Consider the following 13,889-nt stretch of genomic DNA (forward strand, 5'->3'; position numbering starts at 1 on the left):
TATTATTATTAAATTTTATGTGCTGTCTCTAAAATTTAGAATTTGAAGAATGGCAATGGAAATATCATTGTTTGTTTAAATGTGTTCCGACAAGTTTCCTTCATCTCCAGAGATGTTGAATTGACTCTTAACAGTATTAACCAATATCAACAAAATAAGTGGTAGACAAAAATGCTAGAGAAACTCAACAGGTGTGGCCGCATCTATGGAGCGAAGGAAATAGGCGACGCTTCTGAAGAAGGGTCACATAGAAACATAGAAATTAGGTGCAGGAGTAGGCCATTCGGCCCTTCGAGCCTGCACCGCCATTCAATATGATCATGGCTGATCATCCAACTCAGTATCCCGTACCTGCCTTCTCTCCATACCCTCTGATCCCCTTAGCCACAAGGGCCACATCTAACTCCCTCTTAAATATAGCCAATGAACTGGCCTTGACTACCCTCTGCGGCAGAGAGTTCCAGAGATTCACCACTCTCTGTGTGAAAAAAGTTCTTCTCATCTCGGTTTTAAAGGATTTCCCCCTTATCCTTAAGCTGTGACCCCTTGTCCTGGACTTCCCCAACATCGGGAGCAATCTTCCAGCATCTAGCCTGTCCAACCCCTTAAGAATTTTGTAAGTTTCTATAAGATCCCCCTCTCAATCTCCTAAATTCTAGAGAGTATAAACCAAGTCTATCCAGTCTTTCTTCATAAGACAGTCCTGACATCCCAGGAATCAGTCTGGTGAACCTTCTCTGCGCTCCCTCTATGGCAATAATGTCCTTCCTCAGATTTGGAGACCAAAACTGTACGCAATACTCCAGGTGTGGTCTCACCAAGACCCTGTACAACTGCAGTAGAACCTCCCTGCTCCTATGCTCAAATCCTTTTGCTATGAAAGCTAACATATCATTCGCTTTCTTCACTGCCTGCTGCACCTGCATGCCTACTTTCAATGACTGGTGTACCATGACACCCAGGTCTCGCTGCATCTCCCCTTTTCCTAGTCGGCCACCATTTAGATAATAGTCTGCTTTCCTGTTTTTGCCACCAAAATGGATAACCTCTCATTTATCCACATTATACTGCATCTGCCAAACATTTGCCCACTCACCCAGCCTATCCAAGTCACCTTGCAGTCTCCTAGCATCCTCCTCACAGCTAACACTGCCCCCCCAGCTTAGTGTCATCCCCAAACTTGGAGATATTGCCTTCAATTTCCTCATCCAGATCATTAATATATATTGTAAATAGCTGGGGTCCCAGCACTGAGCCTTGCGGTACCCCACTAGTCACTGCCTGCCATTGTGAAAAGGACCCGTTTACTCCTACTCTTTGCTTCCTGTTTGCCAGCCAGCTCTCTATCCACATCAATACTGAACCCCCAATGCCATGTACTTTAAGTTTGTATACTAATGTCTTATGTGGGACCTTGTCGAAAGCCTTCTGGAAGTCCAGATACACCAAATCCACTGGTTCTCCCCTATCCACGCTACTAGTTACATCCTCGAGAAATTCTATAAGATTCGTCAGACATGATTTACCTTTCGTAAATCCATGCTGACTTTGTCCAATGATTTCACCACTTGCCAAATGTGCTGCTATCCCATCTTTAATAACTGACTCTAGCAGTTTCCCCACTACCGATGTTAGACTAACTGGTCTGTAATTCCCTGTTTTCTCTCTCCCTCCCTTCTTAAAAAGTGGGGTTACGTTTGCTACCCGCCAATCCTCAGGAACTACTCCAGAATCTAAAGAGTTTTGAAAGATTATTACTAATGCATCCACTATTTCTGGAGCTACTTCCTTAAGTACTCTGGGATGCAGCCTATCTGGCCCTGGGGATTTATCGGCCTTTAATCCATTCAATTTACCCAACACCACTTCCCGGCTAACCTGGATTTCACTCAATTCCTCCAACTCCTTTGACCCGCGGTCCCCTGCTATTTCCGGCAAATTATTTATGTCTTCCTTAGTGAAGACGGAACCAAAGTAGTTATTCAATTGGTCCACCATATCCTTGTTCCCCATGATCAACTCACCTGTTTCTGACTGCAAGGGACCTACATTTGTTTTAACTAATCTCTTTCTTTTCACATATCTATAAAAACTTTGGCAGTCAGTTTCTATGTTCCCTGCCAGTTTTCTTTCATAATCTATTTTTCCTTTCCTAATTAAGCCCTTTGTCCTCCTCTGCTGGTCTCTGAATTTCTCCCAGTCCTCCGGTATGCTGCTTTTTCTGGCTAATTTGTACGCATCATCTTTCGCTTTGATACTATCCCTGATTTCCCTTGTTATCCACGGATGAACTACCTTCCCTGATTTATTCTTTTGCCAAACTGGGACGAACAATTTTTGTAGTTCATCCATGCAGTCTTTAAATGTCTTCCATTGCATATCCACCATCAACCCTTTTAGAATTAATTGCCAGTCAATCTTGGCCAATTCGCGTCTCATACCCTCAAAGTTACCTTTCTTTAAGTTCAGAACCATTGTTTCTGAATTAACAATGTCACTCTCCATCCTAATGAAGAACTGAACCATATTATGGTCACTTTTGCCCAAGGGGGCACGTACAACAAGACTGCTAACTAACCCTTCCTCATTACTCAATACCCAGTCTAAAATAGCCTGCTCTCTCGTTGGTTCCTCTACATGTTGATTTAGATAACTATCCCGCATACATTCCAAGAAATCCTCTTCCTCAGCACCCCTGCCAATTTGATTCACCCAATCTATATGTAGATTGAAGTCACCCACTATAACTGTTTTGCCTTTGTCGCACGCATTTCTAATTTCCTGTTTGATACCATCTCCAACTTCACTACTACTGTTAGGTGGCCTGTACACAACACCCACCAGCGTTTTCTGCCCCTTAGTGTTTTGCAGCTCTACCCATACCGATTCCACATCCTCCAAACTAATGTCCTTCCTTTCCATTGCATTAATCTCCTCTCTAATCAGTAACGCTACCCCACCTCCTTTTCCTTTCTCTCTATCCCTCCTGAATATTGAATATCCCTGGATGTTCAGCTCCCAGCCTTGGTCACCCTGGAGCCATGTCTCCGTGATCCCAACTATATCATAGTCATTAATAGCTATCTGCACATTCAACTCACCCACCTTATTACGAATGCTCCTTGCATTGAGACACAAAGCCTTCAGGCTTGTTTTTTACAACACTCTTACCCCTTACACAATTATGTTGAAAAGTGGCCCTTTTTGATTTTTGCCCTGGTTTTGTCTGCTCGCCACTTTTACTTTTCACCTTGCTACCTATTGCTTCTACCCTCATTTTACACCCTTCGGTCTCTACGCTCACACATTTAAGAAACCCTTTCCCTTTAACTCCATCCTCCACTATCCCATTCGACACCCCACCCCCCTTATTCAGTTTAAAGCCACCCGTGTAGCAGTGGCAAACCTGCCTGCCAGAATGCTGGTCCCACATCTGTTAAGATGCAATCCGTCCCTTTTGTACAGTTCCCCCTTACCCCAAAACAGATCCCAGTGATCTAAGAATCTAAATCCCTGCCCCATGCACCAGTTCCTCAGCCACACGTTCAGGTCCCGTATCTCCCTGTTCCTGCTCTCGCCAGCACGGGGAACTGGAAGCAAACTGGAGATAACAACCCTGGAGGTCCTGCTTTTCAACATTTTTCCGAGCTCTCTAAAGTCACGCTGCAGAATATTCATCCCCTTCTTTCCGACATCGTTTGTGCCGACATGCACTACCACTTCCGGATGTTCACCTTCGCCCTTGAGGATTTTCTGCACTCTGTCCGTGACATCCTGGATCCTGGCACCGGGAAGGCAGCACACCATCCTCGCATCCCGTCTGTTGCCGCAGAAACCCCTGTCCGTACCTCTCACGATGGAGTCTCCCACTACAATGGCCTTGCCTGCCTTAGGCCTTTTTGGTTTTGGCTCAACAGCCCTATTCGCATCGCAAGCCAGTCCGCCGCTCACGTCTTCTGTCCCAACAGCTTCTAAGCGGATGAACCTGTTTACAAGAGGTACACCACCCGGGGACGTTGGCATTCCATGCTTCCCTCCCTTTCTCACTGTCTCCCACCTTCTCTCTTCCAGTACCTTAGGTGTAACAATCGTACTGTAGGACTTGTCGAGGAACGACTCCGTTTCTCGGACGAACCGGAGGTCATCCACTTGCTTCTCCAGTTCCCCAACACGGCCCTTCAGGAGCTCTACCTGGATGCACTTCTCGCATTTGTAGCAGCCAGAGGCACCAGCGGTGTCCTTGACCTCCCACATACTGCAAGCATCGCACTGAATCAGCTTGCCTGACATCTCCTTCTTTCGTCTCTCCCTCTCAAGCGTATTGCGTGGTCTCCTCTCCTCAGCCTCCTCGCCGAAGACTCTCGAGCCAAAGACTCACACTTTACTCACAGGGCACTTCCCTCACTCACTGCCGCTCGCTAAGAGCCGTCCTGCTTAAATTGACTGATCAATTGCCTGATTTACCAATTTACAAAGCAAATTCCTCAGTTTTCAACTGTTTTCACCCCTCTGACTCACTTCTCTCCTCCCACTTGGGCTAGAGCCAATCAGTCGTATCTCTTGCTAATCTGCTGCTGCTGCTGTTCCTCCCAAATCTACAGCAGTTACACAGAAAAGCTGGAGAAACTCAGCGGGTGCAGCAGCATCTATGGAGCGAAGGAAATAGGCAACGTTTCGGGCCGAAACCCTTCTTCAGAGTCGTATCTCTTGCTAATCTGCTGCTGCTGTTCCTCCCAAATCTACAGCAGTCCTCGACCCGAAACGTCACATATTTCCTTCGCTCCAGCATTTTTGTCTACCTTCGATTTTCCAGCATGTACAGTTCCTTCTTAAACATTTCTTCAACAAAATAAGTTATGCATCAATGGACTATATCTGGGAAATAATGTTGAATTGATAATATTCCAGTTATCGTTTATTACAGTGCAGATTGTAGTAATAGATACAAACATTTTTTATTTTATCTTAACTTGATGCAAATATATGCTTCTCATGCTTATTGCTCACTGCAGCAGCAATTGGAGTGATTTTTTGAGGTTATTAACATTTTGAATATGTTTATTTTTGAGAATGAAGAAGGTGAATTTAAAGAATGTTGTTTCTACCTGTATTACTAATTTAAGATTGATGTAACTTAGTAATAGAATGAATGTTGCATAACACAAACTAAACTTGACTGAATAAATTGAATGTTCATATTTCAGTTAGATTGTGGTTGGAAGCAGGATTGTACCAGCTCCATAAACTAAATTGATTTGTCCGTTTCCTGTGTTGTTCCAAAAGTATATGATTTCTTCATTAAAATGTAATTACATAATACGTATATTTACAACAATGTTATAATTTCTGTGATATACTTGCAAATAATTTGCAAAATTATACCAGCGAAATTCTAAATTGTTGAAATGCCACGTATCCAATCCATTGTTTTAAATCTTTTAAAAGCAGGAGATAAATAGAGAAAAAAAATGGTAAAACGAATCATACTATCTTATCTTAATTCACTCTGTCAGTGCAGCAGTACCATGAAATACCAACAAATTTTTTATTTCAAAATAGACTTTATTCAATTGATAAATATATACAATTCCTGAACCATTCAAACAAACAAAATTCATCCGACATTTTCGGAGACTATACAAGTTTTTTCCAGTACAATTTTTTACATTTGTCAAATTTCACCAAACAGTCCCCCACCCGTGCCACTCTGTGGCCCCTGTCCAAGTAATAAATATATACAATGTTTACACAGTGCGAAAATTCCATCTGACATTTTCATTTCCACAAAAAATGTCCCCCACCCGTGCCACTCATGTGGCCCCCTGGCGTGGGATACCTTCCCTTAATTTAATTTGAGGGGCGTCTCCACCATACCGTGCCCCCTATGTCCAGCAGCGGAAGGACCCTAGACTGTGGCCCTCCCCCACCGAGCCTTGGCGTTGGCTGCACCAAGCTTCAGCGAGTCCCTTAGCACGTACTCCTGCAGTCTGCAGTGGGCCAGTCGGCAACATTCCCTGACGGACATCTCGCTCTGCTGGGTGGTGAGCAACGCTCGGGCAGACCAAAGAGCATCTTTCACCGAGTTGATGACCCTCCAGCAGCACTCGATGTCAGTCTCTGAATGTGTCCCTGGGAACAGTCCAACAAATGCTGGCTATAAAGAATCTATACAGTGAAGAGAATAAATTTAATAAAATGCTGGCTATAAAGAGAAACATACCATTGTTCCCCGCCTTTCTTCTGGGCTGTATTAATATTAAGCTGCCATTACTGTGCCTACTTGCTATCTAATCAGTATTGTGACTGCAATTAACAATGCTACATTTCCCGGCTTGGAGGCCATCATCTGCAATTAGTGTCACTTCCCATTTTCTCCTTCAACATTTCATATATTGTTATGCTAATTAGATGTGGCAGAAATCTGATAAAATAATTATTGCATTTATTTACAGGTAGTTTTATCAATCAGTACAATCAACAAAATTATAATTAATATATGAAGACATATAACAAGAAATAGATCAAATCAATTATAAAATACTTGTTTCCAAGATTAATAAAATTAAAATTGAATGGAACTTTTTTTTAAATAAGATAATATTTTTGTCAACATTTTTTTTACATTTTGACTTTCCTTAAATTGCTTTGTTGTAATCTCAGCAATTCGTCCTTTGAAGAGTAGCTTTTTGGTTCAGAGAACAATACTGATGACATTTTAGAAGTTTTGAAATGCTATTGTCTATGCTTTCATCATATTTAGGTTTCTGAACAGATGCGACACATTCAGGTGGCTGCTAATTGCTTTAATGTGCTACTAAAAGCCAATCAGAACTAACATGAACTACCTCACCTACTGATGTTCACTTTCTCTAGGTTACCTCCACAGGATTGTTGTGATATAAAACTATATTTAACAATTTTCTTCTGTATTTTCATTTGCTGAAAAAATATGCAAAAATGATTTATATAACAAAGTGAACGGCATTCTAGCTGCTATAAATATATTCTATATTCTGAAGAATTCACAATTGTCACATTTATTTTTCAGATATACTAAACTTGATTGCTTTAAGTTGCAAAATAGGTTTTTGCTTTCTCCAGCTACCCATCTTTCCTGTACAGAGAGCTCGAAAAATGTTTTTCTTTTCTTGCAGATTATTACAAAGTGGAATGTATTTACTTTTTTTTCATGTATTTTGAAAATTAATATAATTGTATCTTCTAATCCCTACACCAGTATACAATTAATTTAATTTTTCTGAATCTATGTTAAATAAATGCGGTTGAACAGCATGTCATGTTGTGAACTGCCTTATTTGTGGACAAGACATGCATAATGTCCCTAAATACTCGTCTCCCTGCAGTGAACCTAATGTCCTCGATGAATCCCAGGGGCTGGCTGCTGAGATTAACCTTTCTAGGTACAGTGTAATGTTGTATTTATGTTAACATGTGTGCTGGGAATCACAACAAACACTTTCCTTATCATTTAACAAGTATTGTTCTTTAATTATCATGTGACTTTTCCTCTCAAAAAACATACTTCCATTCACCTGTCTTTAACCTCATATTTTGTGTTTTGTGTTCTGTGGAACTGTTGTTTAATTAAAAGTCAGATCCCCTGTGAAGGTTCCCCATTACACTGATGTTATAAACTCATGGTCTCATAATGTTCATTTATTCCTATGTGTTGCCACTTTGTAAATTATCAAGTCTTTGATGGAAAATTGGATGGCAAAGGTGGACATGTAGCTTAACCCACAAAATTATTGAGAGGTCTGGAACAATAAAGCCCCCATTTTGAATGACTAATCTGTCTACCATAATGTATGCACCCTAAGTGTTTTAAATTACACCAAGAGGCACTTAAGGATGTAAACATGAATTGAAATGGCCCCATAAGTTGCAGGGAAGCAAAAAAATAAGGAAACAGGAAATCTGACTAATGGGACTGCATCTCTTGAGCCATATCAGCCCAATAGTTTCTTTGAAAGACCTAAATACAATTTGAATGACAATAGACAATAGGTGCAGGAGTAGGCCATTTGGCCCTTTGAGCCAGCACTGCCATTCAATGTGATCATGGCCGATAATCCCCGTTCCTGCCTTCTACTCGTATCCCCTGACTCCGCTATCTTTACGAGCCCAATCTAGCTCATCGAGGGATACATCTCTGTGTCAGCACAAACTTGGCACAGGCAAGAAACATTTACTTAACTCACTGAACAGAACAAGATCTCACAGAACAGGTTCCCAGACACAGAACACATACCCACTTCACACTGGCACTCACAGAACACAGAACACAGACCCCACTCACAGAACACAGAACACAGACCCCGCTCACAGAACACAGAACACAGACCCCACTCACAGAACACAGAACACAGACCCCACTCACAGAACACAGAACACAGACCCCACTCACAGAACACAGAACACAGACCCCACTCACAGAACACAGAACCCACTCACAGAACACAGAACACAGACCCCGCTCACAGAACACAGACCCCGCTCACAGAACACAGACCCCACTCACAGAACACAGAACACAGACCCCGCTCGCAGAACACAGAATCTGCTCGCTACGCTCCTCAGCTTTATTCTCGCGGCCGATGATTGATAGCGGGAGCCGGAAGGGGCGTTGCCGTCCTGGTGAATAACAGACCAAAAACCTTTCTAATATTTCACCGATAGAACAAAACTTGGTGCGCTTGGAGCAGAGGAGAACGATTAGTAAGGTGGCTTAAAAACCCTAGCGATATAGGGTAGCGTTTTTGCGCAAATTTAAATACAATGCAAACCAGAAGTGGTCAAGATGAGAGTTTTAGTTATGGTATAGACGGTAAACAGCATGTATATCATCAATGTGATATTGTCGTGCTTAAAAATGCATGTCTCTATTGTGTGCACACTTTGCAGAAAGTAGTGGAAATGACTGAATAATAGTACGGATGTAAAACGTATGGGGTCATAGAGATGCACAGCTCCGAAGCAAGTCTTTCCGCCCATTTTATCCATGCTGATAAGTTGGGCTAGATCTATTTGTCTGCATTTGACCAATCTCCCTTAAACTCTCTCTATCTATCTATCTATCTATCTATCTATCTATCTATCTATCTATCTATCTATCTATCTATCTATCTATCTTTTGAAGGTCAGAATTTAATCTACTTCTATACCTTCCTCTGCCAGTTACTTCCAGATGAGGACATCTGAGTGAAAAAGTTACTTTGTGGTCACTCTTAATTTTTTCTCCTTTCATCTTACGCCTATGCCCTCTAGTTTGAACATCCGCTATCTTGGGAAGAATTCTCTACCCTGGGAAAATGTGAAAGATTGAGAGAAATTGACTTCCAATCTGATTTTCATACCAGCATACTGCAGTGTCATCAATAATCTAGCACAACATGTTACTAACACACCTCTTCCAGACATTTTTCTGTGCTAGTATTAATATTAACACATTTATCTAAGGATCTAACATTCTTTTCTGTTATCTTATTTTTCATGGATGTAGGCACAGCTTGCAAGGCCAGAATTTATTGCCCAATCTTAATTATTTTAGAGATTAAGATGTTGAGCTATATATTTAACTACTGAAATCCATGCAATGGAAGTATTTCACATTTGTTTTAGGCAGGGACTTTTGAAATTTTGACCCCATACCAATGCAATCCATGTTCCAGTCTAAATGTTTCTTAAATGTTGCGATAGTACCCGCCTCAACTACCTCCTCTGGCAGCTCCGTCCATACACAGCAATTGGCCCAGCGACAAACCCTGAGGTTCACTAGTCACAGGCTGAGAAATAACTTTTCACTATCACCCTCTGCTTCCTTCCATGAAGCCAATTCTCAATCAATTCTGCTATCTCTCCTTGGATCCCATGCAATCTAACCTTCCAAAGCAGCCTAACATGCGGAGGCCAGTCGAATGCTTGATTAAATCCATATGTACAATGACCACAACTCTGCCATCATCAACCTATTTGGTCATATCTGTAAAAAAAACTCAATCATATTCGTTAGACACGACCTCCCATGTACAAAACCATGCTGACTCTCCCTAATCAGCCTTTTCCCATCTAATTGCATGTATATTTTATGCCTCAGAATACTCTCTAGTAACTGCTCGACCACGTACGTCAGATTCACTGGCATATAGGCTCCCTGCAGCCCTTTTTGAATAGAGGTACAACATTTGGCACTTCTCTCAGTCTTCTTGCAGCTCACCAATATTTAATGACGACTCTTCATAGAGTCATACAGAGTGGAAATTGGCTCTTTGGCCCAACTTGCCCACTCCGACCAACATGTCTCATCCATACTCGTCCCACCTGCCTGCGTTTGGCACATATACCTCTAAACCTATCTTATCCATGTACCTGTCTAAATGCTTCTTAGAGGTGGTGATAGTCCCTGCCACAACTACCTTCTGTGACAGCTTGTTCCATACACCTACCACCCTTTGTGTAAAAATGGTTGCCCCTCATATTCCTATTAAATCTTTCCCCCCTTAATTTAAACTTTTGTCCTCTGGTTCTCGATTCCCCCACTCTGGGTAAAAGATTCAGTGCATTTACGCAATCTATTCCTCTCATGATTTTGTACACCTGTATCAAGCTCACCTATCATCCTCCTGAGCTCCAAGGAATAAATTCCGAGCTTGCTCAACATCGCTGTGTAGCTCAGGCCCTGGCAACATCCTCGTAAATTTTTTTAGCCCTCTTTCCATTTTAACATTAACTCCTACAACGGGGACCAAAACAGAACACAATACAGTTAACCCTTGTTTTAACAGATCCCATTATAACGGATTTTGGATATAGCGGATGGACCTGCCGACACTACCCCTAGCCTCTTACTGCCCCAGCTTCCAATGCCACCCCAGACTCACAAGGTGTGCAGCGAGCTCTTCTTCACCCAATACATGGAGCGGGTGACACGGTTGTTACTGCGAGGCCACTGACAGTTAATGCTCGGTCACCATGGGGCTCCCTCCCCTCCCATCTGCTGCTGTCTCTTCCTGTCGGTGTTGCCTTGTCCACTTCTGGCTCCTTCTTCCGTCACTCTGTCCACTCGGTCCCCCCTCCCCCAATCCTTCACCGCTGCCTCCACCCCAACCGGAGTCACCAACATACTCCACCTTGGAAGCGGCAGCAGGTGAGAGGGGAGGGATCCCCATGGTGACTGACCAGGGCAGCAGCCTGAAGAAAGCACTGTCCCCAGGGCCTACAACGTGAGCCACAAAACATCTATGTCACCGGACCATGCGGTGGGTGAAGAAGGGCTCGCTAATGCAGACCAGCAGCACCAACCCCTAGTATTAAGGTGAAACGACAAAAAGTGCTTGAGTAACTTAGCAGACTGAATCATTCTGAAGAAGGGTCCTGATGTCAGCTATCAATGCTGCCTGACCTGCTGAGTTACTCTAGCACTCTGTGCCCCTTTGTGTATTAACCAGAATCTGCAGTTTGCTGGTTTCAACTATATACCTAATGCAAAGAATTTCACTGTGACTTGTCACATGTGACAATAAAGCATTCATTCATTCAACACCTTACTCGGTTATAACGGACATCATTCCGCCCTATGGTCTGTTATGACAAGTGTTTACTCTACTACAAATGTGGCCTCACTAATGTCTTGTGTAACATGAGTGGGGTCCCAGGCCACTGCAGAGCTATGACTTGCTGATATTGCAGTGTCTTAGCAGCGCCTTTGTATACATGAGATTTCATGGTAATGGTGTGGTGTTGCAGCTTTATCAGATTGACCTCAGTTTTAGAGGTTCTGGCATGGTCCTCCCCTCACTGAACCTGAATTGATGCTGCAACATGATGGTAATCAGGGTAAAGGATATAACACAATGCACAATTTCAATCTAACGTGTTGCTCCTGGGATTGGTTAGCTGCAGCAAATTACTTTCATTATTTATTGTGCTGTAACTTCACAAGGTTGATGTGTCACTTTTTTGATCCGTTTCGCTAGGTTGATGCATATTTTCTGATGACAGGTACTGCTTCTGATGTATTTCTAATTGAACTAGATGGGGAATTCTGGTTTGATCATGAGTGTAGGCATGTGCTGCTGGTCGCTGTCACACATCAGTAAAACTACATTATCCAAGAAAATCCTACCGTCATTAGACCAGGTACTCATTAGTGCAAAAGAAAAAAATGGACTGAGTGTAGAAAATAAATGGAGTATAGTTTTTCAGTTGCAGAGAAAATGCAGATTTTTTAAAGTAAAAAGGCCATAATGAGGTTTGGTAGATCAGGAAATTCATCCCTAGCGTATGATCTTTCATTAGGCTAGCTCTAGCTATTATTCTTATAGCCTGGTGAATACCATCTTGAGGTCATTGCATAATTCGGCACAGGAACAGACTCTTTCAACTCTCTTTGTCCACGTCAACCCCAATGCCTATTTATGTAAATCCCATTTGCCTGGATTAATCTGTATTCAACTACACCTTTCCTAGCCAAAGCACCTCTTCAAATGCCTTTTAAATGTAGAAACTGTATCTGCCTTTACCACCTCACATCTTCACCACCCTCTGTGTGAAAAATATACCCCACAGATCTCCTTTCAATTTCTCCACTCTCATCTCAAATCTATGCCCTCTGGTTCTGGACTCAAAAATGTTATAGATCACATTTCAACCTCCAGTAAGAACACGTAAGCTCATTTTCAGTTTGAATATGAGCTTAGTCATAAAAGCAAGAAATTCTCTGCCTAGGCTATCTGCCCAATAGATGCAGTCACAATAACATGGGTGATTTCCTTGTGGCAATGGGTATAGAATATGTGCCAGTACTTACAAATATTATCTTTTCAATTAAGCAGAAATATGTCTTAAAATTAAAATTATTTCCAGCATTGGAATTTTGATGTCCCTATTATTCTTTTATTATTGCATAATATTTGAAATAAATTGCGCACACCATTGCCAGACATATTTTTATGAATCATCAGACTTTTGTGATCTCTATAGTTTTGGTTTCTGTTTTAGCAATTTTATATTCTGTGAAACATTGTACTATTTACGCAGGGTTTCTAAGTTTTAATAAAATCCATTTACAGATTATGAAGACAGTTAAAACCATGATTAATCTTGAATAAGTAATTACAAATGAACTTAATTTAATTAGCTGAAAAATAGATGCTAATTGTTTTAGTCTTTAATGCATGAACATCGAAATAAAACTTCTTCAGATGCACAGAATGCTTCACAATCCTGAAAAAATACACATAGTCCTGTAAATGAAGCTTTAATATCTAATAGGTGCTTTAATATCTAAACAATGTACATGCTTGAATTAAAAGGAATATTTGAGATTTCTCCAGTCAATTGGTCTTCAACATCAGCCTATAAATTAAACTGTAACGATGAAATCAATGTTAGATTAGAGCAGCTTATCATAAAAACATGAAGCAAGCCCTGCTAATATTTTCTACCATATAACATTTGTAATCTAATCTGCCTTTAATACGCTCAACAGGGTTGCAAGTGTACAGAGTGAACCTGGTCATCAGATTCTTCTCGCACAACAACCTTTGGGAAGGAAGAGAGGTCTAAGACAGGTAAGAGTGAATTTGGATCTTTCAACGCTGAAAAATAAAGAATTAACCACAAATAATATTTTGGAATGGACAGGTGGAAAATTATCTTGAAGTTTTTTAAAACATAAAGTGCAAGATTGTCATATTGAACATTTGTCTGTGACACTGATAGTCCATGTGCGTACCTCTGGAGGTACATCAATGTACCAGCCAAAATGCCAGCTGAGTTCATCAGGGGCCAATGATAAACTCCACCTTGCCTGCCAATTGTCAGTGCAGAAAGAGCCCCTTTACGCTTATGCCTTGTAATATTGGTCC

General features: G+C 41.6%; 1 protein-coding gene across 1 annotated transcript in view; it reads left to right on the plus strand.

Annotated features, from left to right (window-relative positions):
- The window catches only part of LOC129698575 (protein unc-80 homolog), a 319,625-nt gene that overhangs the window by 294,557 nt on the left and 11,179 nt on the right, over window positions 1–13,889 (plus strand). Inside the window, exons 61-62 of the mRNA XM_055637663.1 lie at window positions 7,365–7,421; window positions 13,511–13,592. Of these exons, the coding sequence (XP_055493638.1) occupies window positions 7,365–7,421; window positions 13,511–13,592 (139 nt within the window). The remainder of the gene's footprint in view (window positions 1–7,364; window positions 7,422–13,510; window positions 13,593–13,889) is intronic.

Source organism: Leucoraja erinacea, chromosome 7 (assembly GCF_028641065.1).
Source record: "Leucoraja erinacea ecotype New England chromosome 7, Leri_hhj_1, whole genome shotgun sequence".
NCBI lineage: Eukaryota > Metazoa > Chordata > Chondrichthyes > Rajiformes > Rajidae > Leucoraja > Leucoraja erinaceus.